The following is a 26,416-nucleotide window of genomic DNA, read 5'->3' as shown; positions in this document are numbered from 1 at the left end:
CCTCAATGTTATCAATATGCACTCTTGTTATGAAGCAAATATCCAACCTATGAAAATGGCACCCAGCTCAATGTAGACAACAACGATCAACCAAGGACAGTACAAGGAGTGATGGCTATAATATGAAGGTAGGAGAAATGAAAGAAGTAGCCTTTGTTGACAGTGATGATGTAGCTGCAGCTGCCGGTCACCTGCAAGCATACCGGCAGAATCACCAGGCTGGGACTGGGGCAGGAGCTCTTGCTGTCGTTGGGGACTAGCAAGTGGCTGGAAATGCAGGTTTGATCCTACGGCAGGCTTCTTTGGTAGAAAGAAATGTAAGAGTTGCCTATGTACCAGCTGCCAAACGTGATGAATTAACACAAGAGCTGATTCATAGAGTCCTTTAGGTTTTACCTAATTCATACTGTCTGCAGGTGTTCCATGTTAGGGTAGTATGAGGTCCATTCACACACAAGGATTTTCAGTTCTTAGATTCACACATTGGCAAAAAGCAAAACAAACAAAATCTCAAAACAAAACAAAAAACAAAAAATGCTTGGTTGCAAATGAAGCACTTTAAATCTCCAAACTGTGCATGCCTAAATAATGATGGGAGTATGACTATGATCACCTCACCTTGGCTTTGTGCAGTGAGTTGAATGTTTTTGTAAGCTCCCTAAACATACCTAGGGAGCTAATCTTATGACTTTCCTTGGACAGGCATTGCAAGTTTTACTCTGCATCTTGGCCAGACTAGCTTTCAACCTGTGCATTTTTACTCCTTTGCAGGGAATAATGTTCCTTCTCGGAATTGAAAAACAGTTTTTGTCGATGGACATAAATTTTCAACAAAATGGTATACAAGTCTATGTTATGAAACTGCTGTGCAAATTACATTTTGTATAGCAGTCATACCAAAATGCATAGCAAATTGCTATGCAATACCAGGAAAATTATTCCCTGCCTTTGTGAAAATTTCCCTTTACTATGATATGTCCCACTCATGTGCTGGGATCGTGACATCCTTCAGAGGAACACCCTTGAAAGCAGAATAGTTCTGGGAAGAAATTTTGGATGTCAATTAGATCAGTCAAGTGAAAGCTAATGATCAGAGAAAATACAACCACATGGGGAAGAATTATAATGATGGTGGTTAAAATGAAAAGAACATTGAATGAGTAGGTAATTAGAAGATGTTAAACTGTGGAAAAATTGTCAAAGTCACCTCGGTTCTGTGAATTTAGTGTCTCCTGTAAACCACTGTATACAAAAACTAGAAATGTGAAATTGTCGCAAAAATGTGCATTTTGAATAAGTTTTGATGTGAAAATCCTTTGGAGGAATATACCTGGAATTAGAAAAACTCTGGAATTTGTGTCAGTAATTTGTATTGCCCTGTGAAAAAGGTGAAAAGTCACATTTTTTATTTCACACTGGTAAGTAAAGAAATCACATCACTCACTAAAAGTGGGTCACTTCAGTGCATCTTGCTCTGGAGGTGATGTCAAGGATTAGGTGCTCCAGAACTGTCAGTGTGTATATTTGTATTTTCACTGACTGATGCTGCTGTTGAGTACTTTTATACTTACCAACTGTTAGCAACCTTTTCCAAGTGACCATTAAAGGGAAGGTAAACCCAAAGAACAATGTGGATTGAGTGAAAGCAGCAACATTAGTAGAACACATCAGTGAAAGTTTGAGGAAAATCGGACAATCGATGCAAAAGTTATGAATTTTTAAAGTTTTGATGTTGGAACCGCTGGATGAGGAGACTACTAGAGGATATGACGTATGAGTGGACAACAATACAAAGAAAATATAAAGGAAATTCAACAAAACTTCACTTTTCTAGAATTATGAAAAAACAATGGACCAACCGCTTTCAGAAAGCAGGGGGAATAATTGCTACCCTTAACATATATCAATATCAAGTTGATGGAATTTGTAATTTTCATGAAAAATGGATTTTTGCAGAATTTTCTTTATATTTTCTTGGTATTGTTGTCCACTCATACGTCATAACCTCTAGTAGTCTCCTCATCCAGCGGTTCCAACATCAAAACTTTAAAAATTCATAACTTTTGCATCGATTGTCCGATTTTCTTCAAACTTTCACTGATGTGTTCTACTAATGTTGCTGCTTTCACTCAATCCACATTGTTCTTGGGGTTTATCTTCCCTTTAAAAGATTATGCATCATTTCTTGTGATCTTAAATACAGCTTTGTAAGGTCATAAGCGAGTTTTACAGATACATTTGCTAGTGACATCTTTGTCACTCTTTCCCATCGTAACAAGTAAAAAATGGGGGGGGGGAAGAGATGCGAGATGGCCATATTTCACCATCGTCTTGGATAGAGACGAGTAGAGACTCTGCCTGCAGTGAATACCGATTCAACTATTGAATCATTTATCACACCTTCTCCTTTAATAGCACTAGCATGAGATCACATCTGTCACCAACACCACCTCCTCAAACCTCTTGACCCTTTATGACCTCTTTTCCAATCTTCTTCTTTCAGTCTTCCCCACCACTATCATCCCAGCACGTTCTCTTCTTATGCCTTCAATAATATTTCAACTCAATTTGTGTACGTTATTAAACCTCTCCTCTATCATGGCGAGACAAACATTGGTGTATGTGAGTTCCTCAATGACATGGTCGCTATGGAATGTGTGCCGAGTAGGGCGAGCCAAACCTCCAGAGTAGAGGCAAAGCCGTTGCCCCGTTCCTCCAAGTCAAATCTTAATTATTTCTTTCTACCACACCTCCCACACAACATGGTATCCAACTTTGGCGGTCAAGTGCCCTGGCTGGGCGGAGGTACATCTAATACCCAGACTTACTCCTCTCCGGTGGATGAATGAAATGGATCGTATGTAGTGAAACTGCCACAGGTAAATGACTGCGTGAGTACACAGAATTACAGGGCAGTGTCCGTGTTGGATGAGTCTTGCTAATTGGGAGATACATGAGGATTTTGTGCTCGCCCAGAGGGCTGTGATGCGGTGAGTTTTGTGGTTTTTTCGTGAGTCGAGGAAGGCTGGCCTGGGCCTGTATTTTTTAAGTGCAACCATCAGGAGGATCTGCACATGTTAACACTTCACTGGGTGCTCCAGGGTTTCCAGTCAGAAGTCTTCTTCTGGAGCTCATCATCATCATCTCGTCCAGGTTTCTCCCCATTTTTTGGAGCGGCCCTTCGGTGTCATAGAAGGGATTTTGGCATGATCTGTGGTGGAATGCAGATGTTACGCCTCTATAGCATCTCAGCCATCCTGAAATCTAACCAACGACCTGCAAGTATTACATTATGGCTTTAGTCAACAATAACACAGGTTAGTGTGGCTATGCAGCATATAAATCTTGGCACATGGTTGGAGTTAAAGGTAGTTCTGTTCAGTCATGTTAAAGGGTGAGCAGTGCTGGCATATGATGTAGTTTTTGCCCTCCCCCCCCCCCCCAAAAAAAAAGTAATAAAAAATAACAGTGTCAGTAATGCATCAGAAATGTCCCAGACATATTATGAAGGAGAAGGTTTGGTTCATGCAATTTTATGCACTGGTGGTTTATCCAGTAAAGATGCACCTAAAGGATAGTGCATTTCCGCTTACATGTGAAAGTTATACATTGGGGTGATTAGCAATTATGAATGAAGACAAGGCAAGCTGTTAGCAATGTATCTGCAAGAATATGATCAAGAAATTGCTAGAAAAATGACTCAGTAAGGCACTGGAATGAGGTGGAGTTGGATGTGGAACAAACCTTCGAATGAGGCAGAGTAATGCATTTCTCAGGGACTCGGGACACCTTTCCACTTCTACAGAGATTTTTCTGGTCGGCTAATTTGCCGTGAATTAGGTATGATGATACTGTAAAAGTGGGTATTTTCACGCGAGTAATTTTTAGCGCTTGACCGGCCAAGATGAATTTTGCATATTTCTATTTCCACCAAATCAGGACATTAAACTACTGGAACAGATGGCATGCACAAATATTTGTGTGCTGTTGTTTTCACACTAGCTTCTGGTTTGCACGAAATGAATGAATGACTCTTGAAAAAACAACAAAAACAAGAAATACCATATATAAATGAGATGTTAGGATATTGAAATGATCAAACCTTTCTACTATTTTGTCTGTGTTGGCCAGAGATTTACACAGATGTCAACCTTTGATTTTCACTCTCTTCATTTATAAAGTTTCTTTTTTGTCAATCCAATACAACATTTCACTGGGGAACATTGTACCTCATTCTTCATCATATTTGTACAGTCATCCTCTGCTTTCCTGGCAAGTACCCCCATTTGGCAGGAAATAATGTCTTGACATATAAGATATAAACATCATGTTCACAGCTTTTGTAAATATTTCCTACTCATGCCTTCCATATGGTCCATGTCAGCTGTCTGCAGAGTCATATCTTAGAATATTGTGCTGCAACACTCCAGCAGGTTCCCATTAACAATGATGCAAAACATGATTTTTATGCATCCTTCTTTCATATAGCTCTTATGATGCAGAACAAAGATTTAAGAAAAGGAAAAAAAAGACCCTAAAGGGAGAAAAAAAGTGACACTGCCTGACATCATAAAGTATTTGACCCCCGTTGCCATGGTAAGGTCCTAGTAAGTCCAAACAAACAATGCTCAAGGGAGGGGTGTGTTGCCCACAGACTTTTGAGGGGAAAACAAAAAAATGGAGAGCATTCCTGTTCTGGAGGATCAGACTGTACTGTTTCATAGTTCTGGATTTGACCTCAGAACACACATAGGACTGAGGGAGAGAGAAGAAGTAGTCCCCTTCTCTGTGGTAGAGGGGCTAATCTGTCTCTTTACAGATGGTTTGTAGAGCCACAGTCTTCAGGCTTGAACAGATCAGTCAGAACAAGAGTTCCATGTTGACATGTATCAAATGACTGGTGTCTCTATCTACTGAATGATTCAAACTCGGTTGCAACATGAGAGGAATGCCAACTTCCAGTGTATTAGACACAAGGTTGACAACAAACAAAACATCTCATACTTTCAGCAGCTTGGTTCCAACGGAATCATTATACATAACAAGCTCACCTATTACAAAATGATCAAGCCAGCCTGTTTTATGAGCTACAGCGATTGTATACATGATCACCTGCTGATTCGATATTTTCCACTTGAGGAAAATATTTTGAAAATTATGAGCATGCTGGATATTGAATGCAGAATTCAAGTAGGCCTATATATTGCTTTGTCTTTTAGGTTTTAAAGCTGCATGACACCTCAGAATCTGAACTGATGAATTACATTGAGCATATGAACCAGCTATTGATGTCAGAGTTGAAAGAACAAAAAAATTGGATGCCACACTGCTGGTAGTTTCTGCACATTGATGGTAATCTTGATACTGCGTACTAAGAGCACGCAACTTCAGGGAGGCGACTGAAAACTCATTTTATCGCCTGTGACTAAGGTTTATTTATAACATCTTTCACAATTGATGCTGGAGGATGATGAGCACACTGTTTATTGAGAGAAGTAGATGTATACAAGGCTCAACATTAACTTTTGTCTCTAGTGGTCTGTTGGACTACTAAGATCTTTGAATTTGAAATTTTGGTGGCCCGAAAGAGAAATGTAGTAGTCCAAAATAAATGGAAATAATTACATTCATTTTGATTTGATAGGCTGTCCTATCAGCGTGACATCAATTTTTCTGTGACTGTGGGTCATTAGGCCACTGCAAATATCGAGTCCTGATATATATTTCTGTGGCTGAAAATAGCTTGTTTATCATATATTTTTATGCCTCCGCCACGAAGTGGTGCCGGAGGCATTATGTTTTCGGGTTGTCCGTCCGTCCAACTGTCCGTCCGTACATCTGTCCGTAATGAATTTTGTGGACAGTGTAACTAAAAAAAACCTTTTGAGGTGTCCTAATGAAACTTGGCATAAATGTGTATTAGGGGGTGAAGTTGTGCCTATCAACTTTTGGGTGCACATGCTCAAGGCCAAAGGTCAAATGGTCAAGGTCAAACATGTAAAATTTCACTGAAATGGTAACAATTTAGTATTCAATACAGAAATTGCACTTTTTCTCCATACCTTGAAAATTACTCAATGCATAAACGTATGAATGGGTCAAAGTCAAGTTAAAGTCCTCAAATCCCCAAATACATGCTCTCCTATTCATCCAATTAAACCTAGGTCAAGGAAGGTGAACATTCAACACATTTGTGACAAACTTGTCATTTTAATATTTTGCCAATATTGTGAAAATGTAATCACACATTGTCCACATGTACTATTTAGACCTATTAGGAAAATCATGCATTATGGCGGAGGCATACAAGACGCCATAGCGACATTTCTAGTTTCTACATGAAATGTTTGTATTAGTATAATACATTTTGCTCTAAGAATATTAGTTGGCCTATTTTGTACATGACTCCAACGAAAATATGTTACTGGATTTGGCGCTGTTTTTAAAGTAAAGTTTTAGATAATTCATGCATTCAAAGATTGATATCATGTAGTGAAAAATCATCTCAACAAGCTACGGTTTATTGTCACAAGACTATTAAAAAAAATGTGTGCAAAAGTCTGTGATAAAAACTCTGTATGGGGGATTATTTAGATGCGTTTCAGTCTGCAGGCCGTCTTTTGTATTAAAGGGGATGGCTAGTAACTGATTAGTGGGTATCAGTGGGGATGCGCGGGGATGATTGTTCCAATTCTTGTGGGATTCATTAAAGAGTACATTATATATCTATTGTTGTGTGAAAATTATTTGCTTCAGAACGGTCTCGTATTCAAGTAATGTGCAGTTTAATGCCCCGTCACTGTACAGGCATGCTAACCTGGAACATAAAGCTGTACATTACTTGAATATGAGACCATTCTGAAGCAAATAATTTTCACACAACAATAGATATATAATGTGAATCCCACAAGAATTGGAACAATCATCCCCCAGCATTCTCACTGATTCCCACTGATCAGTTTCTAGCCATCCCCTTTAAGTCTTGTTAACATCCTGGATTTCTTTCTGTAATCCAGTGTAATAGAGAATCTTTTGTGGATTGTCATTTTTGCATTCTAATACGTACAATGTATGAGGACTTCTTGTCGGGTTCTCTGTTATATTCTTTGTTTCTGCGTCGATTGATCCTGTAGAAACTCCCTTAAATTTGCTTTGCGTGGGATTACTTCGTTACGCCACGGCAATCATGGTTCACAGCTGAAGTGTGATGTTGATACAGGTACGTTGATACCGAACACTTAACAGCATGTTGATTGTCGTGGTTACTCGATTCTGTTGACAGAAGCGGGGTTAATTTACCACCCGCTGGAATGCCCTGCCAGTGATTGTGTACATACTTCTCTCTGTTTACGAGAGAAGTCGCCTATCAGCGGCCGGTTTGGGGCTGTAAAGCCAGCTCTTCGCTGTGAGCTTCACAGAAGTATTTCTTACAATTTAGTCAGTGATTGTTTGATCAAATGAATGTTGATACTAGGAGAGCGATCAGCTTTTGTTGGGTTTGCATACCTGCGCTAAGTTCTGAGCACTTGATGATTGGATGATATATGCGGTAATTCCTGTGGAGAGTTGGTTGGATTTTGAAGTATATGATTGCTTTTCGTCTTGGACTGATTTATCAAGCAGTTACTACTTCTCTGTAGAGATTGTTAATCAGCGGAAACTGTTTTTTTTTTTTTTTTACTGTGACACTCATCCATGCATTGGTCAACATGTAGTGCCGTCCGATTTCTCGTTTAAAATTGCTCCAAGAAGATGGTTTGTGACTGTGGAAGTTTGCTTATTTTAAGAGTTAGAAAGACAAGTAGTTATTTTTTCTATGTTTATTTTTGACCTTCTGTAAGTTAAAACACGACACCATCTATTTGAAAGAAAATGTGACTCGACACATGTTACCATGGTTACAGAAATGTTTCTTGTTCTCACTTTTATAATCATTAGATCTGTGAATTTGTTCTAGTTTTTGGTAAGCTGTGCTGCATGTGATCATGCCCCACAAGTGCACATTGTTACCGTGAGGGCAAATTGCTCAGTTTCAGATGATTAGAATAGGTAGGGCCTACACATCTGTCAGGAATATCACATATTTTCATGTCAGCTGTAATATTTCCTCCAATGGCGCATTGCATGCAAAAGACATTGGGTTGCATGGCTTTTCAAAGAACAATGCATGTGTTGTTGAACGTAACAGTAATGAGCTCTGTTTTGGGATTGTTTCCCTGTTTTCAGATTCCCCACACTTCAAAGTGAATGCTGACCTTATCACCAGCACACCCATCAAGCCTGCATCCTCTACTGATGCCCGATTCTGTAAGAACAACAGTGCCCAGATGCCGTCCCAATCCACCACCCCGCAGTCGATGGACGTCGATTGCGCCGTCGCCATTGACAGCCTGCAGACCACTCCCGAGGCGGTCTCCCCCATTGCTCGGGACAGTTCCTTCGGGGTGGTGGTCGCCATCGACTTCGGCACCACGTTCAGCGGCTACGCTTACAGCCTCGTCCAGGAGCCAGAGAGTGTGCATATCATGCGCAAGTGGGAGGGTGGGGACCCTGGGGTAACTAACATGAAGACACCGACGACGTTGCTGCTGACGCCGGAAGGGAACTTCCACTCATTTGGATTCACGGCGAGGGATTTCTACCATGATATGGACCACAATGAAGCCCTGCGCTGGCTATACTTCGATAAATTCAAACTTACTCTGCATGGAGACCCAGTAAGTATTCAAACAATAATCTAAGTATCCCTCTCCTCATGAATAATATATATATTCAATGTTTATCTGTGAAGGGAGATGGAGTGAATATATTTATGTAAAAGTTTCTGTCATTACATTATGAAATATAAAGCACTTGAAATGATTCATTAATTTTATGGTGTTTATTTCCTTATTTCAAGGTACTTACAGCACAGTGTAAAAGTGTAAATCCCTTTTGTCTGAAAAAAAGAAGAAGAAGAGATACAACAAGAATATCAAATGCTGTGCTATGTGATACATTGTTCTTCTTGTTATTCGTACTCTTGTAATTATGCTGTTAATTTGGAATTATTCCAAGCTAGCATTCCCAGCACCAGACCAACTTTTATGTTGTTCACCTTTAAAAAAAAAAAAAAAGAAAAGGAAAAGGATACGCATTTATAATTATTATTCTTAGACATTCCTCTAAAGGCAGTGGTGACATACACTTTTAATAATCGAGTGAAAGTGATCAATATGAATATGTGATGGCAATTAGCTATTCAATTATATCCTCAAAGTTTGATATCAGTGAGGCAGACATACATTGGGTCATCGATGGAGGATTAGTTCGAGAGACCTTCCTGATCCCAATAAGCCGAAGCTCAACCACGATAACCAACCACGATGAATGAAACTCAGCTCTGTTGACTACTGTGTATATGTAGTTAGTGTCCATCCCCCCTTCCAACCTCTCCTTCCCACTGTGCACCAAATTTTGTCTGAAGATGATATTCAATGTGGGAATTTTGCATTTTAATTAGGTGATCCGAGTATCCTCTCGGATCACCTTCTGTATCTGTACGGATTCTTTGTTCTTCTTCTTTCTTTCTTTCTGGACAAAAGTTGTGTTTCGATTAGCTCAGAAAGTGCTCTTCCTATCAATGTCAAACTTATACCATATATGTATCGTCTCCCAAAGACGACAGATCAAGTAAAATCATTGTGATCAGTCGACCGTGACGTCACTATGACGTCATTATATGAAAACACATTTTCATTCATATCTCATTAATGCAATGGAATTTTTCAATGAAATTTACGTCACATATATTTCAAGTCAAGCGAATTCTACACAAATTCTCAAAATTCATATATACCCTTAAAACGTGCGCGTACGCGCGCGTTGAAATATTTGTATGCTCCAATCGAGCTCAAATTTTTTTTGCACACGTTTCAGACCATTTGGAGCATTTTTTGAAAAATTGAAAAATTTGGACGGACGCGTACGCGCGCGCGCATATACGCACGCACAGCTCATATGCAATAGAAATTTCCCGTTTTTACACTTTGATCGGATGTCTGAAATGTCAAGGAATATTTCTACCAAGTTTCAAGTCAATCCGACTCAATATGACGTCATACGGGCCCGTCAAAGTTGAAATTCCGCGCGCGCGTCAATGGCGATATGCAGTGCAACTATGCCAAAAAGCCGCAAATTTTAAATCCGATTTTACTCGTGAGGATGGACGGTGACCCCCCATTTTCTTTACATATTTTGAAAGCTGATGAGTTGTACATGTCATTTCATGGGGTGGCAATGCTGGCAAAATGATTGAAAGATATCAAATTTCTTAATAAAATAAAAAAGTAAATTTTCAAAATGACGTCATCAAATTTCAAGTTTGTTCGAGCATATCTCAGTAATCCTTTGTCAATTTTCACCCAGATTTCAGTATGTTGTAGCTTATTAAATGCCCTTTCATTAATGTAATAAGGGTATTTTGATTAGATGACGACATCACCTCGTAAAAATGGATTGAAAGTAATCTTGTCAAATTTGACCAGTTTACGTGTTATCTCTATGGCAGTGCAGTTTTTCTGGAAATGAAAATTGACATTACTATCTTTATTGAGCACTAGCTCACTTATGCTTCGGTGAATTTCTCCAAGATTTTGATATGTTGTAGCTGAGACTTTGGGCTATCGTAAGTGTGCCCTTCGTTTTTTCATACGATGTCGGGATCACGTCAAAAAACTTGGTTGACATTAAAGTTTATCTTCGATGTATTGAAATATTTCTTTCTTTTTGCAACTTTATGTGAAATAACTCAAGAAAAACATACCCTATCACCACCATATTTTGCACATGTTTAGTTCATGTCACGAACATTATTTCATAAAATAACAACTACTTAATCAGACGCCATCTTGGGTATGTAAATTAGGGTCAAAGGTCATAAATGGTTCATCCTGTATCTAAGTGAATATATGTCCTATCTCTTCCATATTTTGCACACGCAAAGATCATGTTACAAGAATCATTTCACAAAATAACCACTCTTTGCTCAGATGCCATCTTGTCTGTGCAAAGTGGGGTCATAAGGTCATATGTACTTCTTTTTGTTTCTTCGTTATGACGTGTTATCTCTATGGGAGGGAATTTTTCTAGATGTGAAAATTGAAATGATTGTCTTTATCGAGCACTAGCTCACTTACCCTTCGGTGAATTTTTCTCAGATTTTAATATGTTGTAGCTGAGACTTTGCACTATCAGGACTCGAGTCATTGATTAAAAAAAATCGGATCACCTTAATTTGTCAGTGATGACAAATTACAATCTCTAGTTTAACATTAAATTTCATCTGCGACTACAGGCATTCAGAAATCGGATAGAAATCATTCCATCGATTTTCTCCTACATGGCCTGATATTCAGTTAGAAACGATGATAGCAGCCCTAAAATTCTATTGAACTGTTTTATACCATTTCTAGACTTTGTAGGGGAAGTAAGTAATAGGCCCTATAACATGGACAAAAAATGAGACAGTTTTGTTTGTGCATTCTACATAGACCTGCATTCATAACTATCACTGTTGTTTGAAGTATAGAAATGGTATAAAACACAGTCTTCAATAGAATTTAAAGGGCTTTTATCATCTTTTCTCATGAATATCAGGCTATTCAGTTGAAACAGAACAAATTTTCAATGAAAATTGAATATTCAGCCTTCATATGTTAGTACATAGATTTTGTCCTGTGTTACATATGTCCCCACCCCACCCCACCACACATCCCCCCCCCCCCCACACACATCCCCCCCCCCCAAAAAAAAAAAAAAAAAAAATGTTTTGGCAAAAATTCTGATAGAGAGCTGTTTTTAAGTAATTTTGGATCAAAAGTTATCTGCCATTAAAATGTTCTAAGAGCTTGTATGTATTGGGGGATAATGCACACTGGATGCAGAAAATAACTTTACATCACTGCTATGTGCCCTTTTAGTTTTAGCTTGGAAATACCCAAGTGCAGTTACAGTTGTTTTGTTCAGGCAAAATGATGTTTTGTTTTGTGTTTTTTTTTGGGGGGGGGGGAATGTTATGTCTCTGATGTGTATGTAAGTATACACACACACACACACACACACACACACACACACACACACACACACACACACACACACACACACGGGGATGGGGGGGGGGTAATCGCTTAGCATTGTACCTTCACAATTTCGTCATGATAAAGTACACACTGCTCCCAGCATTCACATCTCCTCCACACAAGGTTGAGCTTGTTGAAGGGGACTGGTATCTCTTCAGTGGATGATATGTATCAAATCCTTCCAGAGACAATGTGGAAGTCAAGAAGTCCACCATAAATCTCTTGGTCTGTCAGTTCCCATGACCTGAGCTGTGCAGTTCTCAGATTTCTGGAGTCCACCCTGTTTTTGTTTCCCCTCTCAGCCCAGTGAAAAAAAAAGCAAGTTCAGATGTGGAGTTGGAGGAGAGAAAGGATTTCTGTGTGTTGTCAATGTGCTGTACATCCCTTATACCCCTTTCATAAACTCATCCTCCTATTATCCGCATAAGAATAATGCGGACAATTCAATAAAAAATGCGTTCACAAACTCTGAAAATAATCCGCATTACTTTTACGAGCGCCCGTCCTGAAAAGGCGGATAATCGTCATGGTGACTGCACACGTCCCTCCTGCGGGAAAGACAGGTGACGTTTGACCGCACCCCGGCAATTATCCGCATTATTTGGGTTTGCGTTCATAAACTCAAAATCTGGTCCCGACGCTGCTATTATGCGGATAATAGAAGGGTCGAAATAATGCGCATTATTCTATCCCCGCTCCGATTTTACGACCAAATGTTGCGGATATTATCCGCATTATTGAGTTTATGAAAGGGGTATAAGTGTACTACTGTAAAACATGATATATTCGCGGCATGATTTTTTCGTGAATTGGAGCCGACGTCCTTTTCTGCGGCATGAAATTTTTGCAAATTGCCACTGGCATTCAATGCATATAGTGTAGACAAGAACTTTCGCGTGCATTTTAATTTTGCGAATCTTTGCGCTCGCGAAATTCGCGATATTAAAATGCACGCGAACATTCCTTGTTTTACAGTATTCTTATTGTGCCTCAAAGACATTGAACAAGTAGAAGGTTGTTGAGCCTGTGGTTTATGTCTACCCTTTTGTATTAAGAGATATTTATCTTGACATCGTTTTGGTGGTGTTGCTGTTGTTTGCTTATGCTACCATTGGTACAACTAGAATGTTAAAATGGGATTTTGCCAGGAAATGAAAGTTGTATGTGTGTGTGTGTGTGTGTGTGTGTGTGTGTGTGTGTATGTTCATGTTTTAGATCACAACATCATAGCTACAAACTAGAGAAAGTTTGCATTGTAGGCCTACTGTATAACTTTAGCCATAGATAGTATGGTTTAAATGACAGGTTATCCAAACATGAATTATAATTTAGTGTGGTATGGGGACCATGATTTAATAGTCATGTCACTGTATCTTTTTGCTCATGTCAAACTTGTAATTTGTTGAGTACACAAGAAGACCAAAATGCGATATGCCTGGAATGTTTCTGATGCTATCAACTTTCTTTTTTTTTTGGGGGGGGGGGGTGGGTGCTCTCGTTTATTAGCGTCATTCCACTGATCCTGTTTTGGCAGAGTCCAGAAGAAGTGACCCCCCCCCAAAAAAAAAAAAAAAAAAAAAAAAAAATGCCACATGAGAAGAAATGATATTACCGACAGTATACAAACAAAACAAAGGAGCGTTGTAGTTGAAGCAGAATCCCCCTCCCCCCCCCCCCCAAAATGAAAAGAGAGAATGACCGTTGAATGCCAAGTATGTGTAACTTTTGTGAAGATCATGTGCGATTTCACTCAAATTTTACTGATGGTAGTCCCTTCATAGACCTGAAATGTAAATGTCTGAGCATCTGACACACTTAAATTCATGCTGCCATCGATCACTACTGTTCAAAAGAAGCAGAAGCCAAGAATATTCACGGCACGTCAACAGAGAGCTGTCAATTTAAAAGACAGCCCTACTTTCTCTGCGCCAGCAGTTGTATGTTGTATCAATTCATTGATGTACAAGGGAGGAATGAGAGCAAAACTGCACAGGTGAAATACCCCTCCCCGCCAATAGTTATGTACGTGTGTATGTTCAAGATTGCTGGCAAAAATGAAACTATTCAAAAAATGCCAGGTATGTGGTTGTGGTGAACAAGAAGGTGGCTGTGGGTCACCAGACCAATGCTGCCGCAGAAATTGACAGACTGCCAGATTTACCAGTTTTGAGTTTCCCCTTCAGAACTGGTGGCGTGGTTTGTTTCATTTTGTCATGGTTCATGTTCACAAATGCAAGTGACTCATTCATCATGTTTGATTTCAGTTATGTGGCAATTCTTTCTTTTTCCCTTTTCTCTCCCCTCCCCCCCCCCCCCATTTCTAGCTCTCTCTTTCTTTCCCCTTCTCTTATTCCTGTACAACACTGCATATCTCTGCTTGTGTCAATGTGCATATATGTCAATCTCTTTCTTATTAAAAAAAAAAAAAAAAAAATCAAAAACTGAAATGCATATTGCGTACTGTTGTAAACACAACCGTCTTCAGTTTCTACTTTCTCTCGGTAAAATCCCTCTCTCCCCATTCTGATGGAATGAAACCATGCAGAGCTGCTCCGTATTTGCCTAGTGCCAACAAACTCAACAAACTTGTTCCTCCTGCATGTTCCTCCCTGCTCCCCTCCCCCCCCCCCCCCATTGATCCCTCGTCATGTGTGATTAAGTTCCGAAGGTCAAAGTGACACACAAATCATAGCACACTTCAACTCGCCAAGTTGACAAGTGCAAATTGAACTTCACGGTTAGCCAGGACACTGCATCTCTGTGCCAACTCTATACACTTTACACTGCCGAATAATGCATTGGAAGGAAGAATAAAACAACAACAACAACAACAGAAGAACTATATGCCATGTTTTGTATCAGGACCGCTCATAAGTATTTGCTAAAGTAAATATCACTTTGTAATTTAGAGAAAATGGTTTGGCACCTTCTATCCTGCTATCAGCCCTTTAGGGACAGGGAAAGTGTCGGCCATTTAAATCGTGAAATTTCAGAGCGGTGGTCGTCCAGTGTTTACTTTTTGTTAGCAGCTGAAGATCAGTCTCTAATTTGTTATCCCAGCGGCTTGCCTGGGCGGGCACGTATGCCCCTTGTTGCAGCGGGAAAAAAAAAAAGAGTATGGGGCGAATCCCAGATGGGGAGACGAGTAGAATCCGATCCTCCTCCCGCGAGGATTTTACGCCTGCTGGATTAGGCTGGCCCCGAGAACATGAGAAAATAAGCAGAGCATTACGGTGTAATCCTAATCCGGCGTGAGGCATGTCCACTTACATTCAGACATGATGCAACAGATTGCAGCCCTAGAAACATATGACAAGTCTGCTGATTTTGTGTGTTAATGTGTTTGTGTGTGTTATGTGCATGCACATGATGATTATGTGGTCCTACACAGAATAAAGTGTGTGATGCCTCTTGGGCAAATTTAGACCCCTTTATTTAAACACTATTGGCGTAAATTTGGGCTCTTGCTTTTTGCCTCTGGCTCACCTTTAGATTTCTTGAAAGTTTATTCATAATCAATGGTTTTGAGAGTTTTAAAAGTACCAGAATGATATAAAGATCAAATATAAACCAAACTGTTTGAAAGGTTTGATAAATCCATGGATTAACATTGCCCTCTGGAAAAAAGTTTGTACACTGTAAGTGCTTAGTTACACTCATGCTGCCATGAAATTAAAACATTAATTCATTTACTAAGAGTAAATATTACTTTAAAGAAATTTTTATAAGGCTTGTTTATAAAGAATGGGAGTTTGGGCATTAGATGCTTCATAAGCTCTGATGTATGCCCTTTTTTTTTCTTTTTTCTTTTTACAGGAATAGGCCTGTGCCTTTTGAGAGGATACATAAATAGAAAATTCTTGTTGTTGTTTTATGAAAACATATGGGACCCTATTGAAAAATGATTTTCCCAAAACAAAACTGAGATCATATCAGGTGATATTATAAACAGCTCAAATGTTATTATTATCACATGTACAGTATCATGCTAGTAAAATGTCTTTGTAAGGGAGTTCCTGCATGATGTTCAGGAATGAGCATTATACTGATAATGATGAGTCGAAGATGATCAGTAGAAATGTACAGATATGTTGGTAATGAGAGCTGACAGACATGCCATCATGGAGACTGCATGTATCAGATGAAGAATCCATGCCTAAATGGAGCAATTGATATAATTAGAAGGAGCCAATTGTAGCATGCCCCAAGATAAGAAAGATTTAATGGTCAAATGAAAAACAGTTTTCCAATGGGGGGGGGGGGGGCAAATCATCATTGACAGGGTATTATTTAAAGCACAAAAAGCATGCCATGACACTTTTATGTAGTAATTAAGAGTCTATTTCAAAGCTGCCAAAAGAAGTTCTGCATGAAGGGTCATTTCTCCACCCCACCCCATCCCCTCTGTTTTGAAATGGCACTGAGCTTGGAAACAACATGATCTGTGCAACATATTTTGCTTTTGAAAATAAATCTTTGTGCTGTCACAGTAACTAGAATTTTAAGTTTTACAACATAGAAATAAAACTGTTATTTTCATGCACTAGCCTTCACATGGAGAGCAGCAAAAATTACTTCAGTAGTTTCACCAGAATTATTTCTATAGAAAGATGAACCTCATACTTATATCCGGCTTGACTGTGTGTGGCCTTTAAGAGATGCGTCTTGTAGCAGGTGAAATCCCTTTTTGTGTCAAGTGTAAGCAAACCTCCTGTCAGACCACTGTATGTTAGGCTTCATGCAGTGAAGGCCAGTGGGGGGTTGACCCGAGCTTGGAATAGCCTGAATGAAAGATTGCCTGCTCCACACGACAGAGGGGGTAGTTCATGATGTGTTCAGCCTGAGGGACTCTCTCAAGATGGCAAATTGCTACACAGAGGCCCAAGCATATTGCTTGATGCATTGACACTTGTCTCGTTTTTTTGTTCTCTATTTGAATGAAGAATGAATTCATGAAGGTGTGCAAAGAAGTATACGCAAAATATTAAGTGACAATGGCAAATACACCAAATCAACAGCTGGGCATATTTACCCTTTTAGTAAGTACTTGCCGATCATTGAAAGAAATCTCCTAGGATCATCAACTTATTTGCAAGTTGATACTGGGAAAGGTCATGTTTGCTGAGTCAAATTCCTGAAGCATGAGCATCAGAAAGTCAAACTTTCCGTGGCTAATTGTCCTTATGGGGTGAATGTGCTTGATTGTGACTTTACCACGCAGGAACAAGTCATAAATGGCATCCCTACAGCCACAATATTACAAGAGCAAAATGGATGAGGTTTGACAATGCAAACCAATATTAATCATAGACTATTGAGGGCATTGTCCTTGATTTTTTTTTATTATCATACTACATGAATATGATGGTGACATATGAACTAGCAGAAAACCAGTTGGATAATTCTCAGGACATTTATTTTTCCTTCAAGCATGCTATCATCAGTAAAGCACTACAACAACTGCTGAAATTTAAGTGAAAGCAGATAAATTATAACAAAGCCACAAGTGTTTCATGAACTGTAAATCACATTGGCTTACATTTTTGACTTAGGTAACATTCAACTTCTGTGTGTACAGAGGAATGATACACTTACGGCTTTCAATATCAATTGGGACTTTTTATTTTTCATCAATTTTTCATCAACGTAAGCGATTACTCAGTTACGTCCACTCTTCTGCTAACTCTTCAATTTTCATTTTTAATTCACTTCAATTCAATTCAATTCAATTTTTATTTCATGGATACTTCTCGTAAATATCAATGATCTTGTTCTTCCACAGAGATCAGCGATTTCCACTCATACGTATGCATGCTGAAAGTCGCCTGATTTCCCAATATAGAAACCTTTTGTTACGTCATCAACTTCCAGCTGCGCAGCACACCTCGTCCTACCAGAAACTAAAGCACGCACTTTAGTGAGCATATGAAAACCTCAAAAATGCGCAGCTTGAACTCCCAAGTTCGTTGACCCTACCTGCCAAAATATCAAAAATTCTTCATAAAATCCACAAAAATACCTGGGTCACTACCAAAATCTAATCATCAGATACTTGTGTCATTCTCAACCTTCCCTGTAAGTTTAATCCAAATTGGTTCACTACTCTTGTAGTTATTTTGACTGACAAACAAACAAATAAATGGTTATGAAAACATAACCTCCTCCCTTGGCGGAGGTAATTATAACTTGTGGAATATTCTTCATATTTTCTTTGTATTGTTGCCATACTGTTTACTTGCAATGGTGTCACACAGATTTAACCAAAATTGAAAAACTTTATTTTTTTTTGTTGAACGGATTGTCTGATTTTCCTAGAAACCTCATTGTGTACTACTAATACTGGTGCATACATTGAACCCACAAGTATATTTCAGGTAAATTCTTTTTTTCTTTTTTTCTGTAGGCCTACATGCAGGAAAACATGATTGTCTCACTTTGGGTCAGAAACCATTAGGGAACATCAGGCCTTTTGCTTGATGCTTTGGAAAATTCTGGTATTGTAGACAGTATAACTATGAAGGACACATTAGCAAATATACTCTGTTAGAGGAGCAGAAATTTGTTTGCCATTTTCACATCTCCCCTTTATGGTTCCGTGCAAAGCTCTATATTTTGACATCGCATTTGTTCACCAAACCATAACTGTCATGTCAGGCACAGAAAAAAATATACAGAGTATATAATCACACTGCCTTTTTTGTAAGACATTTTATTCGAAAGAATTATGTGTGCTATAGTGACATTGTTTATTGCCAGTTTCCTGAATGTAGGACCACATGTGTTCATTTTGGCGTATGACTACAAAAAATGTCCATTAATGCCTTGCCTTGCCAAGCGTAGCTCTTGGCACTTCCTCTCAAGTGTCATGTGTTATTTTGATACAAATGTGAGTATAAAACATACAGAGGGCTTTCTTTCATTGTACCACGTATATCCTGCTCCGATAGCAAACACAAGTGGAACTTCCTGAGAAATGCATTGCTGATTGTGGTCAGAATTCTCACTGCTGATTTTTAACTAGTGGTAAACAACCGATAGTTAAAGATAATATAAAGTTTTGGTATTACCTCAAAAGTTTCCCTGAATTTCCTTGTCTTAGTTTGTGTTTCAGGTTAAAGTACCTTTCATATAACTAACACTGTGAGACTTATTTGCCCCAAAGTGCTCTCATGTCTTAGTAATCATGCAATAATGGTTTCGTACCGGAGCTGCCGCCGTACGGCGGTGAGGTAGTACACGTATTGTACGAAACCATTATTGCATGATAACTGCGACCAGCAGCGTGCAGCCCCATACGCATACTGAGTAACTAACTGCGACCAGCAGCCCCATACGCATAGCTAAATGGGGCTTCGCATTGTAGCTTACAGGATCATGACATATTTAGTATCGCGGGTAAATATCAAATTAAAATCCAAAAAAATCTTCAATTTGAAGACTTACCAATTAAGTTGAAGTCTTGAAAACAGGCTTCGGGCAACGTTTGGTTCTGCCAATAGTCCCTTTCTGTTCGAATTGATGACTGAATGTGACTCGGTCGAGAGGACCTTGGGAGAGCTACACTGAATTGACGGCCAGCGCATGCGCACACAAACATCTTATCCGTTCGTGGATTTGAAATTTGTTCGCATGTGATGTGTGCGTATGCGCTGGCTGTAGTAATCAGTGTATGTAGCTCTCCCAAGGTCCTCTCGACAGAGTCACATTCAGTCATCAATTCGCACAGAAAGGGACTATTGGCGGAACCAAACGTTGCCCGAAGCCTCTTTTCAAGACTTCAACTTAATTGGTAAGTCTTCAAATTGAAGAATTTTTGGATTTGAAGTTGATATTTACCCGCGATACTAAATCTGTCATGATCCTGAATGCTACAATGCGAAGCCCCATTACGCTATGCGTATGGGGCTGCTGGTCGCTATGCGTATGGGGCTGCTGGTCGCAGTTAATTGCATGATTACTAAGAAATGAGAGCACTTTGGGGCGAGTAAGTCTCACAGTGTTAGTTATTTGAAAGGTACTTTAACCTGAAACACGGAAATTCATGGAAACTTTTGAGGTACCAAAACTTTTTATTATCTTTAAAATCAATCTGAAAGAGGTACTCCGTGCTGTTCCTCACACACACACCCCTGTGTGTTCCTTCCCTAGCCCCCAGGACCCAATGGCCCTCTATCTCAAAGGCGCTGACCCTGTAAATCTCTGCAAATACCAATGTCTCTTTCCGAAGGAATTCCCCCAAATAACAGAAAAATTGGAGCACATCTTCTCCAGTTTCATGCTGGGTTCTCACAATACTGTCAGAAAACACATTTCTGCCATGTTATTTATTGATAGAATGGCAAAGTACTCGTAATTGTTTTATTCGCTAGCAATTGATAATGGGTTCCATGAGTGAACAGACTGGATCAATTAGCTCATTGAGGGATGTACTCTCTCTGGAGAAGTATTCTTTTGTTCAGCAGTTTCAAGGGATCTGGGAAATTATCTATGTATATGCATACTTTGTCATTGAAAAGTTTGCCTGCTATTGTAAAGCAGCAATGGTAAACAATTTGCACAGGTCATTGCTAGTAATTAGATATAGCTCTGAATCTGCCCAGATATGTGAGGAAATGAGGTAAATGTACTGACTAATTTTAGATGGTTTTTGGCATACATCACTTCACTATTTCTACCACACTGACGAAGACAGTGACTTTGTGAAATAAAAATGAAGTATTTTGGAATGAAATATAAATACTGCAAAAAGAGCAGAGCAGCAATAATCTCTTGCAATGTGGCAGGTGATATGATTTCATAATGTATTAAGTTGTGCTGTGGAAAGCATTTTTTTTTTTTTAAAGAACAAAAAGTGATTTTGGTGAATTCTTGTGTAGGCCTAAAACAGAAAAAAATTACTGTAATATGTAAGTTTTAATGCTTTTGCAATATACTCAATTATTTTGAGGTAGCTGTGGCATTCTTAAATTACTGTAGGATTTGAATGGTTGTATTAATAAACTTTGCAACAAAGGAAGTTGATTTTGCTCCAATTTTCTGTGATGTATAGCTCTTTTGTCATGACACAATTTCAAATTTTGCCAAGCCGTGTAATTAGCACTTCCCTCCCTCACTTCTCTCTTCATTTGCATAGTTTTCTTCCTTTTCTTGTTGAATTCCAGAGAGTCAAGTGCATACTTTTTTTTTTTTTTTTTTTTTTTTTTGGGGGGGGGGGGGTCGGCTTTGGTAAACACTCACTCATCTTGTGGAATTCAGCTCAGTTCAAGATATTGCGGCTGAAACATGCAGCACCAGTTCTAGAGCATGCCCTGAAGGCAGTACAAGCCGAAATCAAACAAAATCTGATGACCTAACCCGCAAAGAAAATCATACGAAAACCCTGCGTGGAATTTGACATTGTAAAACAATTGAAATCCCATGCCTTAACTACAATAACACCCTCTCAAAAGTTCCATTCCAAGGTCCTTTGATTTATTCCCTTCATTTTTCTCTTCCGCCCATCAGCGCTGGAAGCAGGGAGAAATATTTGATATCATGACCCTGCATTTGGTGCTGGGTTGCAAATGATACAAGGTGAAAAACTTATTGATAACAGATAAGTAAACAATATCTGGGTCGTGCCATTTGAGGGGAAAGTTTTGAGGGAGAGGGATTTGCCCCCTAACTGCCCCAAAAGCCACCAAATTCTATGCATTTGGCTCATTTCTCTCACATAGGGCATTATTTTATCATCTGACTTTAAGGGTTGTGATATTCCCTCCTGGAGGGTATAAATCTGTCAGTTTGATGGCCAAGCCTGCATTAATCCTGTACAAAGATAGTGGAAGTTGGCTTTCAAAGCACAGCAGGCTACTTAATCCCTGTGGGAAGATGAAACTCTTGTGAATAGATTTATAAGATGCAGTATGGCACTTGAAATGGTGATATTCTTTTTATTGTGTTTCCACCACCTCCCACTTCTTGGTCAGATTTCGTCCAATGATGATATTATTTGCGGTCAGCATTACACGTATGATAGCCAACCAGTTGAGCAGAAAGAAATCAGAACAAACCCTAAATCTGTGGTCATTCATTTGAGGGAAATGTTTCCTAATACCAAATCCTGATGAAGAACTTATGAACCTGATGAAGAAGGATTTATTTTGAAGAGGGAGAGAGATATGAAAAAAAAAAAACCTTTGCCAATGTGAAATGCATTTTGACCTGATTGAGAAAACGTCTAAAGATAATATCACCGTCTCAAATTTTGTCAAGATATTTGAATATGCTATGAAAAAAATTTAATCAACCTCTAAATATTATCTTTTACACTCATCTACAACTCTCAACTCTTGAATTGCTTTGATGAAATTGCACTTCTCACTATGACTGAACTTTTTGGTGCTGGTCACGATAACTGAATGCATTCTTGTGAACCTATCCTTTATGGGAATGCTCCATTATTGAGTAGGCCTACCAGTAGGCATTAAATTGTGCTAGTGGGTAAGTTTGAAAATGCTCTTTGCTGTAATGCCTGTGCACGGATGTGAGTGCAAATTTCCTATTGATGTTCATGAGTGGATATAATTGCATTCATCACAGTGATGTCACAGGTGAGTATGTCATTGCGTTCTTCATGTGTGTGTGTGATTGCAGTCTTCCTAGTGATGCATATGAGCAAACGTGATTGCATTCTTGGTGATAATGCTCAGAGTGACAATGATTGGAAGTGTGATTGTGCTCTACCTGGTGATTCTTCATGGTTGATTGTATGAACATACTCAAGGCAAAGGTTCCCACAAAGGAAATCAGACTCCCTGATATAAGTCGTAATATTCTCTTTAATGCTCTTCTCTGCTCACCAGAACCTCAACCTGCAGACGGAGATCACGGCCGCCAACGGGCAGAAGTTCTCTGCTCTCTCCGTCTTCGAGCACTCCCTGCGCTTCTTCCGGGAGCATGCCCTCGAGGAGCTGTGCGACCAGTCGGACGACGGGCAGGTGGACTCCAACCAGATCCGCTGGGTGCTTACCGTACCGGCCATTTGGAAGCAGCCTGCCAAGCAGTTTATGAGGCAAGCTGCCTACAAGGTATTGTTCCCCATGCCTGCCTCTGTGCTGGTTACGCGTGAAATACTTTTTTTTTTTTTTCATGAATTAGAGAAAAGGCATCAAAGGCAGCCAACTTTGATTAACACTCATCCTGCAAACCTTGGCTTTCAGCAGCCACAACAAAATCATGCAATATGAGTCAAGCGATATCCAAATGAATGCCAAAGTGAGGATCATGATGTTCAACTTGAAGATACTCCAGTATTAATTTCTCTCCTCAGTGTACAAATGTGTGCTTCGTTGCCAAAACAAATCCCAGCCATTGTTTCCTAGTACACAAGAACAATCGGTATGTAAACTGTCGATAAAATGCTCACTGCAGAATGACTAATGTGAGCCATAATCTCTTTTTTCTGTGAGAGATCTTCTAATGACACTATGCATCATGACCACTGTCATGTGTCATTGTACGATACATTTCTGTTTTGCTTTATCGAAAGTTGTCCCAGGTGTACTTTAAAGGTTTGCACAAAATCCTGCAGGTCAAAGGTCATTATATTTTGGCTTTAAATGACACCATCTGGCGTGACCTCAGCTTGGATTCATTGGTAGTGTGCATGGCATAGTCAAACAATTAGTCAGATGATTGAGATAAAAGGCTATGTCATGTCCTTAACAATGTCTAGCATATACTCCCAGCTATGAAGGCCCATGGAAGGAAGGTTAAGAAATGGATAGACCATTTAAAGAGTAAACTGATAAAGGTCAGAGGTCATGGGTCACTGAACTTTGGCTGAGAATGCCATGATTTGTGTTTGTGATTTCGGAGCAAAGACAATTCTAATATCTAACAAAGTTAATTGAAATTAGGGAAAAGTCAGTGGTCAAGGTCAATGGTTAGTGAAGTTTCAAGACGGTCATTTTAAAGCCATAACTTCAGTGGAAAAGTTCAGGATAAATATGATTCTGGAAGAGGCATCTAGAATAGAATTGAAATAGGAAATATGCTCTTTGTGAAAAGGGCATTTAAGGTCAATTCCAGGATCAATGTTCAAAATTATTTAACTTTGTGTTGAGGTAAATGAAGGACCAAACTCGTTATGAAGTCAAAGCAAGAAGATGCAGGCATCCCAGTTGACTGTGCTGCCTTCAAATTTCTCTAGGTATCCATAGAACTCATGCAACTTTGAGACTTGTAACACTCAGTTTATGAACAGAATTCAACTGCAACTCTTTTGCCAGACTATAGATTCAAACATTCAGAAAAATCTGCAAACAAAGGCTAACATCCACACATTTATCGTCAAATAATATTTGTGCTGTTGTCATAAAACGGGATAATTGACATAGTTCTGTGGACTAAAGGTTATGAAAGCAAACGCTGGCCCTACGTTACACATAAAAATTAATGTATTGAATTTGGTACGACATGGTATGTAACCGCATGTCAGATGGCATCAGGGTGTCAAATGTTGTGACACCAGTAGTTTGCCTCTGTAAACCAGAGCTCACTTCAAGAGCCCCGATGACGGATCCTATTAAATGCCCCCCCCCCCCCCCAGCTGAAGTGAGGCAGTGACTGTAAAGGCACTGCAAGGATGAGTTGTTCCCCCCCCCCCCCCCCCCAAAAAAAAAAAAAAAAAAAGAAAAAAAAAAAGAAAAAAAAAGATGATAAATAAATAAATAAATGAAATGAAATAAAATGAAAAATAAATAAATAAAAATAAATAAATCCTGGTGGCATAGGGTGGGGGTGAAAGGGATAGTATATAGAATTGGTGGAGATGAGGGTAAGGCTTTTAAAAAAAATTTTGCGATGTATTGAGAAACCACGTATGAAATAGTGCAGAACATACCATTCTGAGAGGAATTCAAAGGGTATGTGATGAAAATCGGTTTTGTAATGGCTGAGATATCCAAAAACAAAGTAAAAACAAAGCGATTGTAACAAAAGATGGGTCCCACCTTTTATTCGGATCGCTCTGTTTTGGATATCTCAGCCATTTTAAAACCAATTTTCATCAAGTAAACCTTGAATTCCTTTTGGAATTACATGCTCTTTCACATTTCGTAAGAGGTCTCTCATGATCTCACCAAAAAAAAAAATGTTTGAAACCTGAAGTTAGGTCTCAACCAAAATTATATGATCCCTTTAATGTTCCAACACAGTGCAGGAGACATCATGACATTCCCCTCTGCCTCCACTCGACAGGAACAGATGGCAATGTCCTGATAATGTGATTACAGTTCTTTGTTGCGATGACAGTCATTGCCCTCGTATGATTGACTAGCCCATCTCGGTATCTTGGGACTCATATTATAGGCACCCGATTGCCCATATGTACACCTGTTTATTGTGGAAGGCAGTGCTGCACAGTGCAGCATTGTTTGTTCACTGGTATGTCACCACTGCACTTTGTTTTGCAGCAAAAGTTTGCCAGAAAGTGATTTAAACTGTGACATCATGTTCAAATTTCTTCCTGTTGCATATTATGAAGTCGTGCAGATTGCAGTTATTGTGCACATGACATATAAAGCATTTGTTGTACAGTGCTGACTTTAATTTTGGAAGAATCTTGGTCTTGAGGCAAAGTTATGTAATGCTCTTTGTCGAGAAAGAAGAAAAGCGGAGGAGCTGTTAAGACTCAATCGTATGTTCACTGATTTTCAATTTCAAAAGAACGGCACTACCATGGTATTATTCCACAGTATCCATAATCCCTTGTTTCTGTCACAACTTTTTACCAATGTGAAAGTTTCATAATGCTGATAGAGTCAAAAAGTGAATGTTATCCATGCATTTTCCATGATTAATGCTTTTAAAGGCCGTGTATCACCAATATATGACGATGGCATGGGGTTATTGTGTAGTGAGGTAGCTATATATCTCCAATCTAAAGTTACTTTTCTAATGGATTCTCTGTCTCATTTCCAATGGCTTATGTAAACAGAAATAAATTTGCTAAGACAGCAGTGAGATATTATATAACTGCATTTTCCAGCAAATTTGAATGCCACCTGAAACATGGGTGTTGGGTCACAAAAAAAGAAAGAAAAAGATTTGCATTTTATTTAGAAAGAAACAAGGAAGAGATGAAAACATTGTACTGAGCTACTTTATTTATCAAGGTAGGAAAGGGGGAAGTCATTGGAACTTAACCCATTGAAGACTAGTCTTCAGTGTTCTTCGGCAGGGGTAAATGGGAAATGGGTGTTATCGGAAAAATCCGTTCATTTTCAATGGGTTAAGAGAGACACTAGATGATA

General features: G+C 39.1%; 1 protein-coding gene across 2 annotated transcripts in view; it reads left to right on the top strand.

The window, feature by feature from the left end:
• LOC140241321 (uncharacterized) overlaps positions 1–26,416 on the top strand; it is a 103,150-nt gene that overhangs the window by 50,878 nt on the left and 25,856 nt on the right. For both annotated transcript variants that reach the window (XM_072321048.1, XM_072321047.1), the window contains exons 7-8: positions 8,227–8,717; positions 22,964–23,188. In XM_072321048.1, the coding sequence (XP_072177149.1) occupies positions 8,227–8,717; positions 22,964–23,188 (716 nt within the window). The remainder of the gene's footprint in view (positions 1–8,226; positions 8,718–22,963; positions 23,189–26,416) is intronic.

The sequence above is a fragment of the Diadema setosum genome, chromosome 18, assembly GCF_964275005.1.
Source record: "Diadema setosum chromosome 18, eeDiaSeto1, whole genome shotgun sequence".
Classification (NCBI taxonomy): Eukaryota; Metazoa; Echinodermata; class Echinoidea; order Diadematoida; family Diadematidae; genus Diadema; species Diadema setosum.
This window is presented reverse-complemented; position numbering and strand designations above follow the sequence as displayed.